The 25,446-nt window shown below is 47.8% G+C and overlaps 1 protein-coding gene and 1 long non-coding RNA gene across 2 annotated transcripts in view; one reads left to right on the top strand and one right to left on the bottom strand.

The window, feature by feature from the left end:
* LOC113437985 (G protein-coupled receptor 12-like) lies at nucleotides 1-2,864 on the top strand. The gene is made up of 2 exons (XM_087940880.1): nucleotides 1-258; nucleotides 1,707-2,864. The coding sequence occupies exon 2, from the start codon at nucleotides 1,709-1,711 to the stop codon at nucleotides 2,807-2,809; it is 1,101 nt and encodes a 366-aa protein (XP_087797006.1). The 5' UTR covers nucleotides 1-258; nucleotides 1,707-1,708; the 3' UTR covers nucleotides 2,810-2,864.
* A 9,225-nt stretch (nucleotides 2,865-12,089) lies between these two features.
* Nucleotides 12,090-25,446, bottom strand: part of LOC148124763 (uncharacterized) — a 60,826-nt gene continuing 47,469 nt past the window's right edge. Inside the window, exon 2 of the long non-coding RNA XR_015745038.1 lies at nucleotides 12,090-12,858. This is a non-coding gene — a long non-coding RNA (uncharacterized LOC148124763). The remainder of the gene's footprint in view (nucleotides 12,859-25,446) is intronic.

Genomic DNA, 25,446 nt, shown 5'->3' with positions numbered 1-25,446 from the left:
GTTATTCTGATCACGGGCGCCGCTGATTCACAGCCTCGGAGCCGGTCATGAATCGTAGCGGAGCCTTTTGACGTCAGAAGGGAGATTTATCAGCAGCCCCGAAGGGCGACGGAGGTTCAGAGCCGCCAGCCATCCGCCCGCCTGGCCGGCCATGCTCGCCCAGAGGGAAGGACGCGCCGGGGCCGCCCCGGACTGAACCAGCCGGGCGAGGAGGAGCAAAAGCCGGGCGCGAGAGGGACCGACGCCCTGCAACGCCAGGTAAGCAAGGGGCCCGTCGCCAGAGCCCTCCCACCCACCCCGGGGACCCCAAGGAGCCCTTCCAAGCGGCCGGCCCGGGCCAGGCTTGCCGTCCCTGCGAAAGCGCAGCCGGGCGGCGGAGACTCCCCTGCGCGCCGGCGGACGGAGACTCCGCTGGGGAGGTGGGCCAGTGGGTGGAGGGGGCGGGGAGAGGGGCTACCCCACCAGCACCAGCACCAGCCCGGCCCAAGCCGCCTCAAGGCTGTTCTCCGCCCGTGTGCAGGGTCTCGCGCGAGCCTCCTGGTCCCGGGCCGTCCCGCTGGCGGAGAACCAGCTGCGAGAGACTTCTGGGCTCTTTCCGGATCGCGTGGAGTGGGGTGGGGGCGCGGGTGGGGGCGGTAAAGACCCTGAAATGAGGCGAGCAGGTCGTCCTTGCCCGGACGGAGAAACAACAGCAGCAGCAGCAGCAGCAGCGCGTCTCCTTCCGAGTGGCTGGGAGGGACTGAGCAGATTCAGAGGTGGAAGGGACCTTGGAGGTCATCTAGTCCAACCCCCCCCCCACTCCGCCCTACACCATTTCTGACAAATGGTGGTCCTGTTTCTTCTTGAAAGCCTCAACCCCGGGGATGGGCGAGGGAGGCTGGCCTAACCAGGAAACCTGGTTTCCAAGGGCTTTGGTTCAGCAGCTCTGAGATTCAGGCGGCGCCAGAGCCGCAGTTGTGGGGCAGACGCGGCGCTCTCCGTGCTGGAGAGACGGAGGAGGGACGAGGGAAACCCGCTCCTTTGTCGCCCCCTCTGGCCGCCGCTGTCGCCGGAGGGAGGGCAGGCTCTGGGGAGAGGGGCGCGATGGAGGAGGGAGCGCTCTCCAGCCCCCGGGAAGCACCGGGTTCAGGTGCGAGAAATTGGACCCACGATTCAAGCTCCGAACTCGGGAGAAAGCAAGCGAGGCGACCCTGGAAGTTAGGAGAGGCTTTGCCTGCTACCCTTTGGCTGCAGCTCAAAAGGGAGCTGGGGATGACGTCATGGCCTCTGCATGGGGGGGGGAATACCTGTTTCCCCCCCCACACACACACCAACGTTGCACTACATATCCCCTCCTCCTCGGCGGCAGACACCTAGTGACCCAAGACTTCTTGGGGGCGGAAGGGACAGCCCCAGGAACAGGACGAGAAAAATCTAGGAAGGAAAAGGGAGCGGACTTCCCCCCCACGCCCCCGGGACCTGGAAGGCAAAAGGTCCAAGGGAAGGGGCTGCCGTGTGTAGGGGGCGGGGTTTAACAGAAGAACAGCGTTGGAGGGGACCCTGGAGGTCTTCTAGTCCAACCCCTGCTCAAGGAGGCGGCTTCGGCCTGGCATGGCGGGGGGGGATTTCCATCCCGGGGACGAAGCGCAGAGCGCCAGGCGTTTAGGCTGCCCCCCCCGCCCTGCCCTTCTGCCCCCTCTGACTCTCCGGCCTTCTTCCTCCCGCAGCCATGTTCCCCTACCCGGCCGCCGCCCTGGAGGAGCAGTTCCGCCAGCAGCAGCAGCAGCAGCAGCAACAGCAGCGGCTCCGGGTGCTCTTCAACGCCTCCTCGCTGCCTCTGGCCAGCAGCCTCTGGCCGCCCACCCACCTGGCCGCTGCCGCCGGGAGCCCCGCCGCGGACCTGTCGCCCGCCGCCACGGCGGCCGGAGAGGAGGGCGGCGCCGGGGGCCAGGCGGTGAACCCCTGGGACATCGCGCTCTGCGCCACCGGGACGGTGCTGGCCGGCGAGAACGCGCTGGTGCTGGCCGTGCTCTTCTACGCGCCGGGCCTGCGAGCGCCGCCCTTCCTGCTGATCGGCAGCCTGGCGCTGGCGGACCTGCTGGCCGGGCTGGGCCTGGTGGTCAACTTCGGCGTGCGGTACCTGCTGCAGCCGCCCAGCGAGGCGGCCACCCTGAGCGCGGCGGGGCTGCTGCTGGCCGCCTTCTCGGCCTCGCTCTGCAGCCTGCTGGCCATCACCGTGGACCGCTACCTGTCGCTCTCCAACGCGCTCACCTACCACTCGGAGCGCACGCGGAGCTTCGCCGCCGCCGCCCTCCTGCTGCTCTGGCTGGCCTGCGGGGCCGTCGGGCTCCTGCCGCTGCTGGGCTGGAACTGCCTCCGCCAGCCCGGCGCCTGCAGCGTCCTCCGCCCGCTCACCCGGGACAACGTGGCCGTGCTGGCCGTGGCCTTCCTGCTCCTCTTCGCCCTCATGCTCCAGCTCTACGGGCAGATCTGCCGCATCGCCTGCCGGCACGCGCAGCAGATCGCCGTGCAGCGCCAGTCGGCGGCCAGCGCGCAGGCCACGTCCACGCGCAGGGGCCTCTCCACGCTCTCGCTCATCCTGGGCACCTTCGCCCTCTGCTGGCTGCCCCTCGCCATCTACGCCCTGGTGGCCGACGCCTCCTACCCGGCCGTCTACACCTACTCCCTGGCCCTGCCGGCCGCCTGCCACTCGCTCCTCAACCCCGTCGTCTACGCCTTCCGCAACCCCGAGATCCAGAAGTCCCTGGCCTGCTGCGGCTGCATCCCGGCCGGCTTCTCCCCGCGACCCAGGACGCCCAGCGACGTCTAAGAGGTGGGCTGGGCCGGAGGCCGCTGGAAGCCAAGCCGGCCCAGCCCCCGCCCTCTCCCCCGGGTTTCCTTCTGGATTCTCCGCGGGAGGAAAGAAAGGAAAACCCCGCGCAGAAAACACGCCGCGGCCGACGAAACGCGAGCTGGACGGGGGATCGGGGGCGGGAAGCAATGCCGGAGGGATCTTTTCTTATATCGGAGTTTGCTAAAAGGGAGGCAAGAGGCGTCCAAGCTTTGGGGGGGGTCCGTGCCAAAAGAGAAGGCAGCGATCCACGGGGAAGCAATTGCAAAAAGGGGGGGCCTTTGCCCTTAAGGCAGGGGTCCCCAAACTTGGCCACTTTAAGACTTGTGGACTTCAACTCCCAGAATTCTCCAGCCAGATATGCCGGCTGGAGAATTCTGAGAGTTGAAGTCCTCAAGTTGCCAAGTTTGGGGACCCCTGGTATAGGGTCTCTGGCTTGAACAGGGGTTGGACTAGAGGACCTCCAAGGTCCCTTCCAACCCTAGGATCGTATACTTTATCAGCTATGCTGGCTGGAGAATTCTGGGAGTTGAAGTCCACAAGTCTTAAAAGTGGCCAAGTTTGGGGACCTCTGCCTTCAGGCCTTCTTTCCTTGATTCATCCTAAAGTCCCTTCGCGTTTAAGTGTAAAACCTGGGTCTCGGGAGTGGGCAGGTCTGAATGGATCCTGGTTTGATTTTTTTGTTTTGTTTTCGTGGCGTTTTATTGGCGGGAGAAGGAGGGATGGTGAACAGTTTTTGTGAGATCAGCCTTCTTCAGGTTTGGGGAATTGAGGGGAAGAAAGCAATAAAGGTGAGAGCAGGATGAGTGGTGGCATGGGTCTTCTTGCCCGTCTTTCAAAGAAGTCCAGGTTTAGGGGCCGGGGATGTGTGGTTTGTGGGTGGAAAGGCAGCCCAAGCAGCGGATGAGCTGCGTCGCTCCGACTTGAACTGGAATGTGAGCGTTTAAGCCAGGAGTCTCCAACCTTGGCCACTTTAAGGCTGGTGGACTTCAACTCCCGGAGTTCCTCAGCCAGCACAAGTCTTATAAGGTTGGAGACCCCTGACCATTCCATTCTGGTCGAGCAAGAAACTCCAGATTAGCAGTCTTCAACCTTGGCCACTTTAAGACTTGTGGACTTCAACTCCCAGCTGGCGGAGGAATTCTGGGAGTTGCAGTCCACAAGTCTTACAGTGTCCAAGGTTGGAGATCCCTGATACCATTTCAGACAAATGGCTGTCCAGCCTTCTAAAAAACTTCAGTGATTATTCTCACTGGACTTTAACTCAGTTTAGGAAATATGTTTAGTTTAATAATTTGAATTGGATTTTCAAAGCAATGGAGAAAAAGTATGTTTGTTTCAGGCTCAAAATAGCCACTGGATCTCCAAATTGGATCTGAATGTTGAAGTCGTTCAGTTCTACTGGTTTACTTCAAAGCTGGGAGTTGAAGTCCCACAGTCTTAAAATGGCCAAGGTTGGAGACCTGTGCTTTAAATGCTCGCTCTAGCGGGACTCCTTTGCACGGAATACCGCCTTGGGGAAATGCGTAGGCTGTTTGTCAGGGACGTCTCTCCTTCTTCGTTGACTCCAATCAGATTTTTTCCTCTGCTATGCAATCTCGTAACCACTGTTGAAAACACCCACGGCACGCTCGCTCGCACACATGCACACACGCACACGCACACACACACACACGAACACAACACACACACACATGCATGCAGCCCATGGGCACACGCGCGATGACGAGCACGAGCCCAGTTGGGCTGGGAGGACTCGAGCCAGCCCCAATGGCTCTCTCGCCATCCAGGTTCAGCACCTCCGGCATTGGACAGCTCCCCTGCAAAGCCTCCAACTCCCAAGGCAACCCCCCTCCCCCCCCCCGCCGTTCCTAGCCGGGGAATTTTTTGGGGGGATTTTTTTGGGGGGGGATGCGTGTCTTGTGCATGTCAGCCCAGGTAGATGGCGGGACAGAGGCAGAGGAAACACCGCCCCCCCCCCCCAATCCTTCAATATTGCCTGTTTATTCTGGGCCCCTCGAGAAGGTTGTGTAATTCATGGGTTGGGGGGAAGGTCTTTGGAGGGTCTCTCCTCCTCCTCCTCCACCCCCCACTTCCAGCAGTGCAACCCACCGAGGGAGCTACAGGCCTAAAAGCACTTTAACTTCCTAAAATCTCACTGTGTGAGACTAAGGCAACCCCCACCTTCCTTTGTCCTTGGGGGTGACTCTGGAGATAAAGGCAGGGGGCAAAATAGACTGGCTTACAAGGGGAGCAAACCCAGAAACCGTCCCCGTCAGCCGTTCTGATTCAAGGGAGGGCCGTTCCTCTTTCAAATTGCCAGCGTTAGGGAGCCCCAGCGAACCCTTGGGAGAATGGGGACCTTCAACTTAGCCAGCATGTTCCGTCAACACCAAATGTATGTGTGTAACACATCTGAGGAGCCTGTTTTGCTTAGATCCATTTTCTCGGGAATGTGAAATGAGCAAATGGCCCCTTTGCCTTTGGTTGTATTTTGACTGAGGGAAAGGATGCATTTCACAAAGGAGACAACGATGGGGGAAATAATCTTTCAGTGAATTTGCAGCCGTTTCCTCACTCGCGGTTCAAATTTTCCCGTGGTGTCACCCAGCCATCAACACAGCCACCTGCCACCCATCTTCAATACTGTTATTTCAGTATAGTGACGGTTGGAGATGCTGTAAGTCACTTCAAGCGGTCCTTGTTATGGCCAAGTTAGTTGTAACAGGGTTACTGAAGAATCCCATTACTGATTTGCACAGTATCTTAAAACAAAGTCATCAAAGAGGCTCGCAAATTTAAAGCCATTCAGACTTACTTTGTAGTGTGAATGCAAGTCATTATACACAACTTAATTTAGCACGATTTACTGGTTTTCCTTGGATTTCTACTAAGTGCAAATTCTCCTGCCATTTCATAAGGTAATACAATCATAATCCCTTTTGAAATATCTCATTTTAAAAGTTATTTTTAATTCCATCCCACAACTTCCCTGTTTTTTTAATTGAATGTCTTCTGCATAACAGCTCAAGCAGGTGAGGTGAAGATGTACAATGTACTAAATGTTTGATATTTTTTTTTATTTCCTAGTTATTATTTCTATCTCCTCTCTTTCAAGATTGGAAATATGTCCTACTGGAATTGGTGGATACTTCACCGAGGTGTCTTCTAGTTTGAATTCTTTTCCATTTATTGTTTTAAGTGTTAATTCCAGCAGTGTTTGCACTGTTGTAAGTCTTTAGACTCTGCTAAAAGGGATGTTATCCTACATAAACCCTTCACTTATTTATTACCTTGTGAGGGTATGTGAGAATGACCTTGGCAGACTGGAGGAAGAGGCAAGTGGTTGATAAGAGGAAGCTCAATCCACAGGTTGGGAAAAAGCACAGGAAGCATTTCCCAAGGGACCTTCCCTAGTTTTCCAGAGACTAAAAGAAGAGGAAAGGAGGAATACTTTTGGTCTTGCAAAATTCTGTTTAATGTAACCTTACAATTTTTTTTAAAAAAAGGTTAATGTTCCTTGCTGTACTTTTTCTCTGGACCTTCTCGAAACTTGCAAGAGTGGAAGTATTTCCTCCTCCTCCTTCTCTAATAGGCAGCAGGCCTTCCTTCTATCTCCCAAGGTCATTCCACATGCCCTCCCAGAATGTGACTTGGGGTAGTTGTGCAATTTCATATGAGTTGGTACGAAGCGGCATATTTTACCATTTTTTTATTTGCAAACACAGCATGAAAGTTGCATTTTCTCAGCACTAAATCATTATTCTTGCTCTACAGAAAGAGCCTCCGATTTTCCCTTCCTTAATCAATAGGGGACAGATAATTCCCTCGATTACTGCCTCAAGCATCCAGTCCGATGATCTAAAGCAGGGGTCTCCAACCTTGGCCACTTTAAGCCTTGGCGGACTTCAACTCCCAGAATTCTGGGAGTTGAAGTCTGCCAAGGCTTAAAGTGGTCAAGGTTGAAGACCCCTGATCTAAAGGCATCTTTCAGGCTAATGTAGGTAGGAATGGAAGATACGGTTTCTTTATAGGTTATGAATGAAAGATTCCTGAGCTAAGCAAATGAAAAAAAAATCTACTGAAGACACCTTGCACCTTGGGCTATGCTCTTCTTGCTATGCCTTATGCGTGTAGTTTATGACCAGTTTTGAGTGGAAGCAAACACGTTTGGTATCCATGAACTGATGGAGAGAAAGGCTTCAGCCATTGATTGGACTTTTGTCTTATTTAAGTCTTTTGTACAGTGGAGAGCCAGAGCTCAAACCTTTTTCCAACTGAGATATCAACTCAGGTAGTCCTTGACTTACGACCATAACTGAATCCAACACTTCTGTTGCTAAGTGGAGACATTTGTTAAGTGAGTTATGCTCCATTTTGCATCCTTCCTTGCCACAGCTGTTAAGTGAATCAGTGCAGTTAAATTAGTAACCCGGTTGTTAAGTGAATCCGGCTTCCTCATTGACTTTGCTTGCTAGAAGGTTGCAAAAGGGGATCACGTGACCTGCAACCGTCATAAATAAGAGTCAGTTGACAAATGTCTGAATTCTGATCACATGACCCTGGGGATGCGACAACGGTCATGTGAAAAACAGTCAAAGGTCACTTAAATGAACTGTTGTAAGCCGAGGACTGTATTGTCAGAAAAGAGGTATATTTTCTAACCAGCAAGGCAATTCTCTTCGCCTTTTTTTTTTTTTTCACACTTCTCTTCATTCCAAGAAACTTTCCAGGGCGAGTTTGTGAAGTGGGAAAGGGAGAATAAAGTTAAAACTCTTGGCAAGATGCTAGAATTAGAGGAGGATTTGGTTTGCCTAATTGGGAGTTGTACTATCAAGCTACAAATTTTGATGTGGGTCAAGGAATGGATAACATTAAGAAATACTAGATTGTTAACATTAGAAGGACATGATTTGTTGTTGGGGTGGCACGCTTTTTTATGGTACAAGGGAACTAAAATACAGGGGTATCTTAGATGCCTGCCTCCCCTCCTAAGAGCGGGCTTGGCCAATTTCTAGAGGGATGGAACCAAGCTGGACTGCTGAGTAAAAGAAGGGAAAGAAGGTATCGGCTCAAGGGGAAATGCTCAGCTTTGCAGATGTTCGAAACCTAAGCAAGAGTAGTTTTAAAAAGCGAACTGAGCATGCCCAGGAGTGGGGCAGTGCTTGGTGTGGGTCGCAGAAGGGAGGGGCGGAAGGCTGGAAAAGAACATCTGGCTGGGATGTTCCACAGAAGCATTCTTGCGGTCTGCCCTTCGCTACCACCAAGGAAGCTGACTTTGGTTGGTTGAATCCAGCTGCGATATCTCAACTTTTGTGGCTTTGTGGGGGGCAGCCAGGGAGGCTGCCCAGAGGTAGGAGGCCCCCTGTAACGCGATGCACAATAATAGCCCATGTGCAGCGACACCGATGCAGCTGTTCATTCTCTCCCCACTCGGTCATAGGAAACACTACCTTAGCTCAAAGCCAAGTTCTTGTTCTCCAAATGGATCCCAATTCCCATCAGGTCTGGCCAGCATTGAGGTTAGAAGGGCTGTAGGCTCAGCCCAAGCTTGAAAAGCTGAAGGTCCCCCCCCCCACCAAAAAAGTAAAGAAACAGCAAACCGAAGTTGAATTTTATCCGATCTTCATTGCTTTATATTTTGGGGGGTGTTTTCTGAAAGGATGTCTATGTTCTATTTGTCAATGACCCGTCCACCCTTACAGTGGTGTTCTCAAAACCCAACCGGCTTCTCTTTCCTTCCTCTTCCTTGGCACTCTCCTCCTCCCCACCCCCCAGTTTGTCAGGCAGGTCTCGGAGGTCAGGACATTTGGAGAAGTGACTATCCCTGACCTCTGGGAAAAGAGAGAAAGCTACCGTACCTTTTGCATATAAACATCCCACTTCTGAAAAGTCTGGGCAGGAGAATGTGGTCCTGTCCTTTGTGTCCGCACTGCCGGAGGGGGGCTGGAGAGGCCAAGCTGCAGGCAAGTCAATGTCCCCCCCCCCTGCTTCCGTGCTCCTCGTTGAAGGGAAATGTGCCCACAGATTCTCTAAAGTGGTCAGAAATGCACCACTTGCTAGCTACCATTCCATGCGGGTTGACCCTTGCAAGCCCTTGCAATGCACTTTATGGACTATTGGGGTGGGGTGGGGTGAGGATGCGGGGAGAGCAAGAGGAAAGACACAAGAAATCAATGCTCTTCATTGCACTGCAACTCTATGGTGTATACTGTTTATTATACATTTGTCTGTTGAGAGTAAATTATTTTTATTACTGTACATACGTTTGTGAATTGTCCAGGAATACTTAAAAAGTTATTTTGACAAATAAAATTGAAAATGAGAGATTAAATTCTGGGGCATTGTCCCAAGAAAGTGCCAAAAGGATGCTTGGTTGTTGTCTCATTTAGATATTAGACTCACTGCAAGGCCAAAGTCCTGGTTATGTTCAGATGTGGAGGCCTTGGGGCTCTCTGTGCTTGGTTGTTTTTCCTCCCAGATGTTTCATTACTCAGCTAGGTAACCTCATCAATGCAATCAGGGGTACTGATGTTGTTGCCTAGTTGGGTAATAAAACATCTGCAAGAAAACCAGCCAGCTCAGAGAGCAACGAGGACCCCACACAGTTCAACTTAAAATATTCTCTTCTATTGCATTCAGACTACCTGTTGCTCAAACAACCAGCCAACCACATTTTCAGCTTGGCTTGCTATGGGGACCAAGGAAATGGGAGCATTAACTGCATCATGTAAAGTTGGACTTGGGTCTTAAGATGTTGCTATTTGACCCCCTATTTCAGTTTTGCTTTCCTGTTCTAAAAGCTGGCACAGGGTCTGATCCATACACCAGGAGCCCCCAACTGCTGAATCTCAGAACTGTAGCGGCCTGTGAGGAACCAGGCTGCATAGCTGGAGGTGAGCTGCGGACAAGCAAAACTGTGCAGGCCTAGGATCTAGTTTTGCTGTCCTTCTCTTCCTTCCTCCCCTTGCCTCCACCCCCAAGCCTGGTCTTTGGAAAAATTGCCTTCCACAAATCTGGTCCCTGGTGCAGTGGTGAGATTCAAAAAATTTTTACTGCCAGTTCTGCAGGGTAGGCTTGGTGGGCGTGGCAGGGGAAGGATATTGCAAAATCCCCCTTCCCTCCCCACCCCACTGACCTGCTTTCCAGATCCGTTTTCCTGTGCAGGGCAACAAAAGAAGACCCAGCCAATCAGCTCGGACTCGATGGGAGGCAGAGAATAGACGGGGGCGGGGCCAGCCAGAGGTGGGATTGGCCGGTTCTACGAACTACTCGAAATTTCCACTACCAGTTCTCCAGAACTGGTCAGAACCTGCTGGGTACCACCACTGCCCTGGTGCCAAAAACGGCGGGCACTGCCACCATACGTCATAGATCTAAGTTCTCCAAAGATGTGCAAAACTGACCAGCTTATACAATGCGTCCCAAAAAAGGGTCCAGGGATTCAGTCATGTGGTCACAACTGGCCGCCTGACATTCTTTGCTAGCCCCACACGGATGCCCTGAACCCCAGAAGGTTCCAAGCTCAAAAGAGCTGGCTTAGAAGGAAAGCTCCATCTGTTTCCCTCCAAATTCCAGCTCCCTGGTTTTGTCCTAGCCTCTGAATAAAGTGGGGCCACTCTTGAGCAAATTATTCCATGCCACCCCCGCCCCCACATACAGATTTTCTAGATATTATTTTGTAAGCTGGGATTGAGCTGCTTGGGTTAACGTTTTATCAAAATATTTTTGCTTCCATTCCTGGGGCTTCTAGCTGAAGCTGGAAAAGAGTGGGAGAAGCTTACGGGGAAGGGTTGCCATAGCAGATGAGCAGATGGTGGAGAACCTTCTTGGGATCTGTTGCTCTGGAGACCAGCTTATGAGTCACCAACAGCCGTTGGACCACACCTGCTGGAGATCTTTGCTCCAAGTTTCATCTCTGAGCTGCTGTTCCATTTCCTGGTTCCACGACCCAAAATGATGTAAGGACTTTCTCTGCCTTGGGATGATTTGGACAGAGACCGAGCCCCAGGAGCAGACGCGATGAGATGGTCCTAGGACAATGGATCAGAGAATCCAGAGGTCCAGTGTGTGGCTTTCTGAGCACTAAGGGTACTAAGACAAGCAATTGCAAGCCACACCCGAGGGGGCGGGGGAGGGAGAAAGGTGAGTTTGGAATTGTCCACTTCTAATGGAGAAATGGCTTCTGCTGCTAACCCTACAGTCATTTCCCCAAAACTGTCTTTCAGCAGTTTTACTAACCATTGTTGTAATGCAGGATATGAATTCTGTTGTCATTCCTATGATTGGCACATTGCAACGTTTGGATGGCTAGTCTGTCTTTTGATTCACTTGCTGAATATAAAGACAGATAGAATAACTCTACAAATTCTTCCATACAGCGTTTCTTTTATGGAATTATATTAGGTATCCTCAAGGTAACTCAGTTATGTCGAGATGCATCTAATGTCCAATTCTCTGCATAGTTGAAATCATAGTGTAAAATGATAGTAATCTTTATATCCCATATTTCATCCCATAGTGGTAGAAGCAAGGGGTAGAAATGCTACCATGAGGCTGTGTGTTCAGGCAAGAGTGAAGAAACCTCCCCCAACCCACCAAGGGTCAATTCAGTGACCAATCAGGGTGACAGATGTGGCCACATGACACGAACTACATTTCCCAGGATACCTTAACTACATTTCCCATGATGCATTCCCTTAAGGGGACAGCTCTCAATTTCTCTCAACTAACTATCCCAAATCCCATTAACTCTAAACTGTCTGGACAGCACAATGGCTGTAGAAGAATTTAAGTCACCAGAGAAGAACTCTTGACCACACACTATGCCTTAGTAGTCCATGCTAAGCTTTACTAGTCTATACATCAGCGTTGCTGGCTGGGGAATTCTGGGAGTTGAAGTCCTCCAGGCTTAAAGTTGCCAAGGTTGGAGACCCCTGGTCTATTTTCAACACAACCTGGGGAGAAGCTCAATTTCCAGAGGTTTGTCCTCTTCAGCTGTTTCTGCTGTATTCCCCCTTTCAATTGGTGGATGACATTCCTCAACCTCTCATAAGGCATCGTCATCACTTTCTCCCTATCTTGACTTTTCCCGTCCTGTCCTGATACTTGCCAAGTTTAAATAAACCACCAAAATCAGAAAGCCAAGTCATTTTTCCTCCTCCTCCTCCTCCTCCCCCCCTCCCACTAACACATAGCTTGATTTTCACTGCAAAAAAACAACCAGGGAGATCAACAACCAAAGGAGAAAAAAATACTCTTTAAAATTTTAATTTTCTTTATTATCATTGTTACCAACATGCATAAAGTGTCAACAACTTGGATTTATTTTGCACAACATTTCCTGGGGAGAAAACAATGAAAAGAAACGTAATTGTTTACTAGCAGCTTTTGGCTGTTGGAATAGGGTTTCGGCTTTTTTTGTTTGTTTTTGTTTTTTTCTACAGGCAGGAAAAGAAAAAAGAAAAAGAAAATCCATCTGGAACCATACAGTTTGGTCCTGTTTGGTCAGTGTTGAGACCAGCAGAACTCACGAGGCTGGGAACAACTGCTTTACAAATAGCAAAACTCTGTACGGCAGATAGATACAAGTGGCAAACATCTACTGACTATATGCACGTAGTTAGAACAGCATTCTGGTACACAGCAGACAGCACTTTGGGCTGCTGCAATTCGTCAGCTTTAGAAGAGTGTGAAATCAAATACTTAGAAGCAATGTGCAAACTTCCACCTGACAAGATTTACTACCCGTTTCCCATCAGTCAGTCCCTTTGAAGAGAAATCCGAGCTAAAATAACATTTTTAATTTTTTTTAAAAAAGGTATTATAATCCATGACACAAGCAGAAGAAATATGAACTCGGCTCACTTGCTTTGTTGGTGTCACATTCGTCCACATTGGAAGTAGATTTCAGTAGCCATTTAAGTATGAAACATACATGGGGCCTTCCTACTTCAGGTCAGCAAACTATTAGATAATAGAGAGATGAAATTAAACCTTGATGTTCTCCTAGCCCAGGGTTCCTCAAACTTGGCAACTTTTAAGACTCGTGGACTTCAACTCCCAGAGTTCCTCAGCCAGAAAAGCTGAACTCTGGGAGTTGAAGTCCACGAGTCTTAAAAGTTGCCAAGTTTGGAGACCTCTGTCCTAGCTCATACGGGAGATACCTGGTTGATTGTTGCGGGGAATAAATGAAGTCAAAATGGGAGAACCTGCAGCTCACAGATGTTGTTGGACTTCACATCTTCCTTGTGGCTCAGTGTTTCTCAGCCTAGGGAAGTTTAGGAAGTGGGGACTTCAACCCCCAGAATTCTGGGAGTCGGAGTCCACCCATCTTAAACATGCCAAAACGTGCTTTGACTGAAAGAATATGGATCTATCTCTTGGATGGGACCTTATCAGAGTCTGTAGAAGTTCAGGAAGTTGGAACAAGCAGAAGTGCCCTTGTATCACTTTTGGTTATACATACAGTTTTATTTCTCAAGACAAGAATGGAAATATCTGTAGGAATTCTCTGGGAACTCAGCTCTTCCTTCCTTCCAAGAAACGCAGAAACCCCATAGCCTCAAATGGCCACAAAAAATCTTGGCAATGAAATTTGGTTATTTTGCCAACAAATGTTGGCACTGGTTTTTAAAGCCATTGAAGCAATGGTGGTATTCTACCGATTTGGCCCGGTTCTGGCATACCAGTAGTGCCGAAGATCAGCTGGCGGAGAACCGGTTCACTCTAAGCCTCTCCGATGCTCTGCAGTTGGGCCCACCTGCCCGCCCTGCTCCTAGGTCCCTTTTAACCTCTCAGCTGTTTGGCGCGGCAGAACAGATTGCTGTGCTAAACAGCTGAGAGGCACAAGAGCTCAGTTTTTACTGTTTTAAGACATGTATGTCAGGATTCCGGCAGCTACTCCAATTAAATCATGAACCTCGAGCCACACTCCCAACACTTCAAAGGATTTATTAGAAGTTAACATTCCGGCATTTACCTGGGCGTAGCCAACTCTGAGATATGTAATTCACTGTCACCCTTGATCCTGCTTTCCCCCCCACCCTTCTGGGTGTATCATCCAACGAAACACGTCCATAGCCAAGAGTCATCAATCATGCTCTCCAATTAAATTTTTGCCGGCAGAAGCTTCAGTCATCTAATCACTCTTTGAAGAAAATACGAATGGAATGTACTTTCAATTCCACACTGCTTCCTGCTCTTTGAAACTCGCCCCCCTTCTTTCTGCTGTCAACTATAAAAGGTGTGTACAAAATGTTTTATGAGTTGACAATGCGGACGATTGTGCAAATCACACAATCCCACCAAACCACGCCCACAGAACCGGTGGTGGGAACTTTTGAATCCCACCACTGCATGGAAGGTTTTGGAAGATTGGAAATATCTCCCTTTCAGTGTGGCTCTTAAAGCCTCTCCAGTCCCCTCTCTCTTCCAAACATATACCTGATTCCTGGTCCTCCCCAGGGGTGGGATTCTACTGGTTTGGCTCGGTTCAAGTGAGCCGGTAGCTCCGAGAATCAGCTGTGAGCAAACTAGTTCACTCCAATGATCAGCTGTTGAGCCCACCCGCTTGTCTCCCTTGCCTCCCTCTAGGCTGTGCTTTATATCCTGGTTTTCAAGCTCAGCTGATTTGCGCGGCACAGCCGATTGCCGCGCATCAGTTGTTTAACACAAAGAGATTGCTGGAGAAGGTCAGTAGCAAACGCTCTGTGCACGCACAAAGCACATACTCACAGAGCCGGTTGTTACACTGGTTGAATCTCACCCCTGGTCCTTCCTGTGACACCATCCTCCTTCTGATGATATCAGCAAAGACTTTCAGGTAGTTGTAGGACCTGGTTGTAGACCCCTATCCCAGGACTCTGTCTGCCCTGAGTAATATCAGACCGAGGGTTAGGGAGATAACTTGAACATTAGTTTAGTTGATCCATTTCATCCAAAAGGTTAGAATGTGGAAATGGAACCACTATATCCTGTTATTAGATGAGCATGTAGCAAACAATAACTTCTGACATTCCCCAAAGGCTGATTGATCAATCACTATATCAAACATCTCCATGGCTTTTCCACGGTGTCCCAGGTTGGGACATTTTGCAGCTTGTGGCTGCTTCACTTTGTGCAATCTTTTTATTCCCCCCCAAAAGTGCCCTTGTGACTTTATCAAGAAGTTCCCAGAGATGCTCATGAGTTGTATTGACGTATGTGCTAAGCAGCCAAGACTTTGGGCCAACAAGCTTCAACCCACACACCTGGGAAAACAGCTAAGATCCAGGTGTAGAAAGGATAAATCCATCCATCCATCCATCCATCCATCCATCTCTGCAGAAAGAGGAAGGAAAACCGCATGTCCTCTTCCAATTGCCCTGCCTAAGGAAGTGTTTTAGAACTAGGTGCATTATGAGTGATAGCATGCAATTGGTCTACTCACATCAACTGATTTCAACATCTAGGACAGTGCCAGGCATCTGTTCCCCCCGTCACTCTCTTCTCATCCCAGAAGTTCAAAGAATAGACTGTTGGTTTTCTGGTTGGAGCCCTGTAACCCTCTGACTCCTCCCTAGAGCCAAACGCTGGTGGGACCTATCAGAGAATCAAACTGGGGAGCTTGGGTGCAGGATACAAGCCCAGCATCCATCAACGGCTGGTTGATTGCATCCCTATCTCTCATCCATTCCTCAAAGCTAAGCTTGTGTCAAATGCCCAAGACTGCTGGGGGCCTCTCCTAAAATTGCTGATCACGATCATTTTTAATGTGGCAGATAGAGAAGGAATCTGATCATGGCACTTGCTTCATCTTAACCAAAATATACTTAAGTCAAATATAAACATTTGATCAAACCTATCTGATCCTAAGTTGTGCATCCTTACCGATAATCCTCTCAGGTCTCCCTGTTCTATAAGGCAGGGCTCTCTAACCTTGGCCACTTGAAGACTTGTGGACTACAACTTCCAAAATTCCTCAGCCAGCTTTGGGAACTGAAGTCCACAAGTCTTAATGGGGCCAGAGTTGGAGAGCCCTGCTATAAGGAGCTTAAGGCATTCACGGAGAAGGGAAAGAGAGGAAGTGACATCACCCATGAGATGACGTCGTTGTGCAAAGGACATCGCAATGGCACAGCATCACTGGGGTTTGTACTAGCCACCTAGGCTAAGAATCAGGGTAACATAGATAGAAATGTAGTCTGTTTTTGATAGAACATCTGCTTTGACGCCAGCTGCTCCGGAGGTCAAAGATCTGGCCTTTCTTTTGAACGCACCTCCTAAGCTCAGCCCCGCCTCCATCTGAGGAGGTGCCCCCTTTGCGTCCCACTCCTTGCCGGGGAGGACTCCAACCTTAGCCATTCTTCCTTTCCCTTCCATACAGTTCTCCTCACTTATCATCTCTGCTCTAAATTTAGCCCGGGACTAAATTTTCTTTCTTCCTGCCAGGGGAAAAAAAATGACAAGCAAACAATACAGAATCAGAGAACTAAATCTGCAAAAAGACAGGCTCCACAACCTTTGCTTTCAATGGCACGTTTTATCTCCGAGGAGGACCAAGCCGCCTGCTCTTCTCAGGTAGATCTAAAGTCCCCTATAGAGGCTGCAACCCAGAGACCCCGATGCTGTCTTTGGGTGGGGGGGAGACTATTTCAAACATTGAAGGCCTCCAATAACCACCTTCCCATTTTGATGCAGGTAGGCCCTTCGTTTAGCAAGCACTTCATATTATGATGGCATGGAAAATATTGTTTGCGACCAGACCTCATGCTTACGACCATCATAGCATCCCCTAGTCACGCGATGAACATTTGGACGCTTGGCAACTGGCGTCTGTTGATGACGGTGTCAGCCTCCTGGGGTTCACGAGATCATCACTTGTGACCTTCCCCGAATCAACAAAGCCGCTAGAGGGTTGAAGCCGGATTCTCTTAACAACTTCAGTGAATCACTGAACAGCCGGGGCCAAAAAGGTTGTAAAATGAGACAGGTGCTGGAGCTGAAGCTCAAATACTTTGGCCACCTAATGAGAGGAGAGGACTCCCTGGAGAAGATCGTGGTGCTGGGAAGCCGGGAAGGCGAAAGGAGAAGGGGGCGGCAGGAGGTGAGATGGTTAGACCGAGTCAAAGACACAATGGACGTGAATTTGGGCCAAACTCTGGGAGTCAGTGGAGGATGGGGAGCCTAGCATCCTCTGATCTACGGGGATGTGAAGAGTCAGACATGATCTGGCAACTGAACCACAACTACCGAACCTGAGAATTCTCTTGCTCCTATTTGTTGCTCTGTTGGGTGCCGAAGAGCCCCCGCCCCAAAGCCCTTTGCCTCTTCCTTGATTCCTAGGAGTTTGCTCCTTATTTCTCCAAGTCAGCCTTAACAAGGATGGTTCACCTGCCTGCCATTTTCTCAGTTCTTCTTCACCCACCTTAATATTTAATTTATTAAAGTATTTTTGACCTCGTGGGTCTACTAGGCAGAGCATCAATTTAAAATCCAATCAAAAATTAGGAGGGCCATAAAAAGCAATGATATATCCATGCCAGATGCCTAAATTAGTTGCTGAATTGATTTGTTTTCTAAATGTGCAAAGTTTGTTGAGCTATAAACTGATGGCCTGGCTCATTACAATGTTAATCCACACCCCCAGGCAGATTCTAATCAGCTTTAATTAGCTGTAGCCAAGAGGCTTATAAAACTCACCCAGTTAAGTGTCTTGTACAAAACCAGCTAGGGATGAAGGATTGATACAAAATCTGCCAAGGCGGCAGAACTAAAGGAAAGCCCCCAAATTGCCTGAGCCAATTACTTAAAACTTCAGAATCGAAAAGAAAGGTGATATTTTCCCAGTTTTGGTGCTAATGCAAAGAAGTCCCTTTCCTATTACACAATAGCAAGAGCACTTAAACATCCCTCTCCAAATAATTTACAGAGTCAGCCTCTTGCTCCCCCAACAATCTGGCTCCTCATTTTACTGACCTGGATGGAAGGCTGAGCCAACCTTGAGCCAGTCAGGACTCAATCCCACTAGTAAAAGTTGGAAGAGCTAGTTTTTTTTAAGAGGCAGACATAATTATTTATTCCCAAGAGCACTCTATTTAATTTTTTTAAAAAATAATTATATTAATTTCCATGAAGACAGCCCTGGAAGTAACAGTTAGATAGAGGTTTCTATCAAACCACGAAGATTGGGAAAAGGGGACATCTGGTGTCATCAGGAAATGATGACAACTCCAACTGAAAGGAATAGTCCAGTTGCAGGGGCTTAAATGGGACTAAGGATAATAATATTTCGGTCACCACAATATAAAAAAGTTATTGAGAAAGAGGGCAGAGAAGAACAACCAGGATGATGAGGGGACTGGAGGCTCAAACATACGATGAACGGTTGCAGGAACTGGGCTTGGCTAGTCTAGGGAAGAGAAGGACCAGGGGAGACAGGAGAGCATCTTCTAATATTGGAGTGGCTGCCCCAGAGAGGAGGAAGGGGTCAAGCTATTTTCCAAGGCACCTCAAAGCCAGACAAGGAATAATGGATGGAAATTGAACAAGGAGAGATTCAACCTAGAAATAAGGAGAAATTTTCTGATAGTGAGAACAATCCACCAATGGAACAGAAGTTGTCCTATGAAGTTGTGGGAGCACCATCACTGGAAGCTTTCAAGAAGAGACTGGCCTGCCATCTGTCATCCCATCTATTTGATTAAAAATATTTGACAGAGATATTTAACCAGGAAGTAATTCAATGGAACTGCATCTTCAGACGGAACCTTTGAAGCAAACCAGCTGATAAAACTGAATGACTTCAAAATTCAGATCCAATTTGGAGATCCAGTTGATATTTTGAGCCTGAAACGTACTTTTTTTCCATTGATTTGAAAATCCAATTCAAATTATTTAGCTAAATTAAATTAAATATATTTCCCAAACTGAGTTAAAGTTCAAATTGAGCCCAGTGAGAATAATCACTGAAGTTTTTTAGAAGACTGGACAGCCATTTGTCTGGAATGGTATCAGGGATCTCCAACCATGGCAACTTTAAGACTGGTGGACTCCAATTCCCAGAGTTGAACTCTGGGATTTTGGGAGTTGAAGTCCACGAGTTTTAAAGTTGCCAAGGTTGGAGACTCCTAATCTGGAGTTTCCTGCTCGACCAGAGAACTGGATTAGAAGATTTCCCTAATCCTTCTCAACTCTGTTATTCTGTTACATCTGTCTAATATCCCCAATTTAAATTTGATTAAGAGTTCCATGTCTTTATTCCACTATCTGCTTCTATTTGAGGTTTTTAAGAGGGGAAAAAAGGATTAGCAGAATGCACAGGGAGAGAACTACTAGATGAAAAACCAGGCAAACGGCTGGCAGCTTCAACAACAGTGCAGAAAAAGGAGACAGCACTGCGGTTACGTAATGGATTCATTTCTCATCCAATTACCAGAGGGAAAGGTAAGCTACTATGAACGAGAGAGAAGGAGAAGAAAAATGAAAGTTCCATGTTGCAAGTTGGACCTGAGAAGGATCCTATCTCCAAAAAGTACTCTTGTTTAATCCAGCAAGCAGATGCTTTTCAGCCAAGCTGTAATTACGACTGAACTAAATTAATCAGCTAGAGTTGGAAACGGTATTTTAATGAAGAGAGAGAGACAGAGAGGGAGAGGGAAAGGGAGAGGCAGAGAATTTAATTTAAGTAATCACTTTGATCATGTTGCTTATTATCCCCTCTAGGGCTTTAACTACTGAAGGTTTGTGTAACATGGGCCAGCATCTTTTCGATAGTGAAAATAGGGGACAGGCACTGGGAATAATCAGCAGAAAGCCCCATGTTTCATGAGCAATCCCAGGTTCAGGAATGTCCTTTAGCAGTATTAATCTCTACATGGCTCACTCAGTCTTCAAATATCTGCAAATTCCTTCCTTCCTTCCTTTCCTCCCTCCTTCCCTCTCTCCCATATCTGCAGACATTTATTTGCTTCACTTGGCACTTGGCTCTGCCAGTTCCAGATCCAGCAGAAATCACTTACATTGGAGAGGTGGAAGAGAGTCAAAAAAGTCAAGATGGCAGCCATGATGGCATATTTGCAGCCAACTTTTATGACATAACCAATGTACCCAGGATGCCCTGGAGTTGCATCCAAGTTATTGGGATGTATGCATTTCATTGGATGATGAATAGGCCCTGAAACTGCCCAAGAACATACATCTCTTTCAAAGCATTCTAGTCCTCTATAGCACTAGAACTAGCACAGACTTATATACCGCTTCACAGTGCTTTCCAGCCCCCTCTAAGCGGTTTACAGTCAGCCTATCGCCCCCAACCATCTGGGTCCTTACCCACCTCGGAAGGACGGATGGCTGAGTCGACCTTGAGCTGGGATGGATGGATGGATGGATGGATGGATAGGAAGGAAGGAAGGAAGGAAGGAAGGAAGACACCAATAGACTTATATACCGCTTCACAGTGCTTTACAGCCCTCTCTAAGTGGTTTACAGAACCAACCTCTTGCCCTCAACAATCTGGTTCCTCATTTTATTGACTTTGGAAGGATGGAAGTCTGTCAACCTTCAGCCGGTCAGGATCAAACTGCTGGCACTCAGCAAAATTAGCCTGCAATACTGCATTCTGACCACTGTGTCACCATGGTACTGTAGCTACTGAATCAGGACTGATTCAGTACGCAAAACACTGCAGGATCTGCGGATTTTGTTAAAATACCGAAAGCAGCGCTGTGATGCCGTAATGCTGATTTTATCATTCCCCTCCCCCTTCTGTTGCAGAGCTCCTTGGTCCCTGGACCAATGAACACGGGCCCTCTTCAGAACTTTAACTAGACCCGATTACGGAGGAGGGGTTGAATTGCACATGTCTTTACCCATATGCACTGCTTCTCAAAAGAGCAATACACCAAACATCCAATCTTTTTGCATGCAGATTTTTTTTAAATAACACGAATAAATTTGGTCTCAAGTGGTCTTGTCTCCACTGGCCTCGGCAGTTCTGGCAAAGGAAAGGAAGATTGTTGTCTTTGGAATCGTTTTCTTTCCTGACACACATTTTTGCCAGCCAAATCTTGCAAAAGTTTTTAACTCCAGCCTCCTCAGCCTGATGGGTTTTAAAATAGGGTTTTTTTTTCCCCCCTTCATTTTTGCTCTGGGTCCCATGGAATTGTCAGTAATTAATCAGTACAAAATTGACCACCTGATCCTTACAGTTCACCAATATGAATGAACTTTTCTCTTTTGTGAGCATCTTATACAAATCACTGGAGATTAAAAAAAGAAAGAAAGAAATGGGGATCAACCTGGCATTTTAAATAAACTTTTTCTCTCTCTCTTTTTCTGTTTATATAGATATAGATATATTTAAAGCCCACTATATAAACACTGTACAATATGAAATAATTACAAATTGATTCTGCTAAGCTACATAATCCTACTCAAGGTATGACTTAATAATTAATCACACAATATGCATAGCTTGTACCTCCTTGCTATCATGGCTTCTTACCTGGTTCCCCAGCAATTCCTACTAATTGTCTCACTATCTGTCCCTTAAAACCCAGCAGTCTTTATACAGGTAGTCCTCGACTTAGGGCAGCTCATTTAGTGGCCGCTCAAAGTTATAACAGCCGTGAAAAAGCGGACGTGTGACTATTTTTCATACGTGGCCGTTGCGGCAACCCTGGGGTCAGGTGATCTCAATTCAGATGCTTGGCCACGGACTCATATTTATGACCGTTTCAGTGTCCTCGGGTCATGGGATCCCTTTTGTCACATTCTGACAAGCAACTTCAGTGGGGAAGCCAGATTCCCTTTAGGACCACTTGGCTAACTTAACAAGAAAAGTCATAAAAATGGGGCAAAAAACTCGCGTAACCAATGTCTCACTTAGCAACAAAAATCTGGGGCTCAATTTGTGGTCGTATGTTGAGGACTACCTGTACCTCCAACTACTGTCATAATGTGCCGGTTTATTTCCTATCGCTGACCTATCTCAATGTTATAAATCAGAGGTCTCCAAACCTGGCCCCTTTAAGACTTGTGGACTTCAACTCCCAGAATTCTCCAGCCAGCTTTGCTGGGAGTTGAAGTCCACAAGTCTTAAAGTGGCCAAGTTTGGAGACCCCTGTTATAAATAATGATCTGGCACCTGGACTGAAGAATCTGCCCGATACTAAATCAGAATTTCTCAACCTTGGCAACCTTAAGAGTTATGGACTTCAACTCCCAGAATTCCCCAGCCAGCCTGGAGAGGAAGGAACAGAGCTTTGGGTCTTCTACAGGTCAAACCTATCCTTTCCCTCCTCTATCCAATCTTCCGCCAGTTTCCCTACCCAATCTTGCACCTTGGCAATGAAGAAAGCTAGAGGCAGAGGATGGAAGATCACTACTGCTCATCATGGGCAGGGGCCCCACTGCTTTGGGGCAGGCGTGGGATTCTGCCGGTTCAGACCGGTTCAGGCGAACTGGAAGTTAAATTTGCATCCGGTTTGCAGAACCAGTATTTGGACTGACTGGCTGGCCCCACCCCACATGCAGCCCATTTTAGATGCAGGTAAGTGCAGGGGCTGTGCGGAGGCTCTGGGAGGGGGAAAACTGCCTTACGGAAGTGCCAGAAGTCCAGAAACAGGCCAGTTTCCAGCTTCTGGAGGGCCTCCAGAACCTGGAGAAGGCCGTTTCTGCCCTCCCAGAGGCCCGAGGGAAGCCTCCGGACTCTGGGGAAGGCAAAAAAATGGCTCTCCTGGAAGTTCCGGTAGGCCACGCCCACTCTGGCCAGGCCCCACCCAGCAACTGGGCAGTGAACTGATTGCTGGGATTTTTGAATCCCACCCCTGCTTTGGGGTGAAGATGCCCTGAAGAATTCCACCACCCTCTGCAGTCTGGATTAAGGGCAGACTGGATGGAGAAGGCGGCAAGTGATCAGGGGTGCAGATGTGGCCAAAATCTAGGCCGAGGGTCTTCAAACTTGGCAAGTTTAAGACTTGTGGACTTCAACTCCCAGAATTCCAGAGCTAACCTGACTGGAGGAGGAATTCTGGGAGTTGAAGTCCACAAGTCTTCAAGCTGTCAAGTTTGAAGGCCTCTGATCTAGGCAGACTTTTCACAATGCCTCTTTCAGGGAATTGAAGCGTTTGTGTACACAACTGTTCCCGGAAGGACGAGAACAGGCTACACATGGATCCCATTTCCTTAGTGGAGGTATGGGAAATTTTCCTGGACAAAAAGGGAACTTATATTTTGGAGGGTGGGGGGGCTAGAGCCTTCGCTAATCTTCTTCAGAATAATCAGGTAGCCATTAATATGATTTCAATTGTTCTCCCTCGGTTGGCAAAGGCAAATTGCCACCCAATTTAGACAATATATAGCCGTACAAAAAAAAAATTGCATACGCCAAAAACTGAGAGGCAGATATGGTCCTTAACACTTCTCAACAATGGAAACACTTTAGTTCAGCGATCTCCAACCTTGGCCACTTTAAGACTTGAGGCTGAGGAATTCTGGGAGTTGAAGTCCACAAGTCTTAAAGTGGCCAAGGTTGGAGACCCTTGCTTCAGTTTACTCGATTGTCAAAGGAGGAAAGGAGCCTCCTTCCTGTTATGCAAACACTTGTATACTTTTGATTATAATCTGAGGGCAGAATTTAAGAATGTTGATTAAACAATCCTGAGCCTGCAAAGCCTCAGTGCGTTCCTTCACTTTAAAACAGGGGGTTCTCCCAACTTGGCACCTTTAAGACTCGTGGATTTCAACTCCCAGAATTCCCCAGCCAACATGGCTGGCTAGGGAATTCTGGGAGTTGAAGTCCTCAAGGCTTAAAGGTGCCAAGTTGGGAGGCTCTCGCTTTAAAAGAATGCACTGCACCTCCTGGGAACCAAATTCTGCGAAAAGCATATAGAGAGAATAGGGCTGTGCGGTACTTTGAATTCAATATCCTGAATTTCTTCAGAATATGTGATGTCTGAATCCAAGACTTATTAAAGCAGCCACATCATTAAATGGGAGGCTACCGTGGAGCGACCTCTGTAGCAGGTGTGCAATCCTGAAAAAAGATACAGTTGTATTAATGAGCCACAGAGAGGCCTCTATTTGGGTTCCTACTTACACTGAAGCAACTATTCAAGTCTTGCATAGCCATAAATCAAAACTGGACATCAGAACTCCTTCAAATTAAACCCCAAAAGCTGTGAAAAACTATGAAATTGGAGGCAGTTTACAGCCCCCCACTCACCTAATTTAAAAAAATTAGATGATCTACAAGAAGGGTCTCCAACCATGGCAACTTAAAGGAGACCTTTGATCTACAAAATACAAAACTCAAAAAAAACCCAAGAAGAAAAACCCAAAAGACAAAACAGTCAGAACATTAAAAATGTGTGGAGGTTTTTTGTTACACCTTTTTTAATGTTTTGACTGCTTAGTGGTTTTTTCTGAGTTTTATATTTTGTAATTTTAACTTTGTTCTAAATAAAAGAAAAAATATAAGTAAAAAAATATGTGACCTTAGGAGAGAGGAATTGGCACTTGTTTTCATTCGCTGCCAAATACTGTTACGTTTTTAAAAATTACCATTATATTCCTATGTACATTGAGTGAGTGCAAGCCCAATGAAACCCAATCAGGACTTACTTCCAAATAGGCACAACTATAAAATTAGGTATTTATGAAAGATGTGTGAATATCAACTTACTTTGGTGGGAAATTTTTAATTTTCGAGGCTGCTCAAGGATTTTAAATTGATTAAACCAGGAAGAAAGCAGCAGCTTTCTGGAAAGAAATGAGCACTTAAAACCATCCTGCTCAGTTGGTGATGATTGACATTTTTATCATATTTGGTTATATCAGCTCAAAAACCAGAATTTTCCCATTGTTATTTTGCAAACTTTTTTTCTGGATGAACAAGCAATTTTACAGCAATTTTGTTTCTAGTTCTTCACAATTGGGGGAAAATGGAGGAAAAGGAGGAGGAAATGGAGTGTTTTCTCCATGGCAACATTGAGAAAAAAATAGCTATAGGTCAGAATGCAAAATAACTCAGCAAATTAATTGTTGGCCAGGTTTTGCTGATTCCCTCGGACATTTGAAACTCTTAGGGTTGGAAACATTCATGGCTTTACTATCCACACATTCACCTGGGTGAAAGGTTATTGAAGTGGGAAAATAAATACTCTATCTTCCCACTAAGTGGAGTCAGAATATCCTTCTGGAGAACAAGGGATTTATGTTTTCTACAAGTAGAATCAAAAGATCTTGCCATGCTGATTCGCCTCCCGCCAATGGCTGCCAAGCTGGGATTTGTTCTCAAACTCTGAACTGGGATTGTTTGTCCTTTGTCCAACCATTGCCTTCTCTCGCTGAATCTGGCTTATTGTTGGGCTTGTCCTGACTTGGTCATTTTGAAAAGAAGAGCCTTTGACTGCCAACAGTAGCAAGGCCCAAGCTGTTCACACGGGCCATAACGTGGCTTGCAAAATAAACTGTGGCTGACAGAATCCTCTGCTGTTATATTGTTCCCCAAGGTGAGGTCCTAAGCACGTGTGGATTCAGGCTCTCATAAGCTGCCGTTAGTCCAGCTCCTGAATTTGCAGGCTGGGGGTGTGGGGTTAGAGTTAGTGACCAGCAGGTTGGGGAAATCTGAAAAT

Source organism: Pseudonaja textilis, chromosome 12 (genome assembly GCF_049901715.1).
Source record: "Pseudonaja textilis isolate UNSWEBS1 chromosome 12, rPseTex1.2, whole genome shotgun sequence".
NCBI classification, from domain to species: domain Eukaryota; kingdom Metazoa; phylum Chordata; class Lepidosauria; order Squamata; family Elapidae; genus Pseudonaja; species Pseudonaja textilis.
Note: the sequence above shows the minus strand (reverse complement) of the source record. Positions and strands in the feature narration are given on the sequence as shown.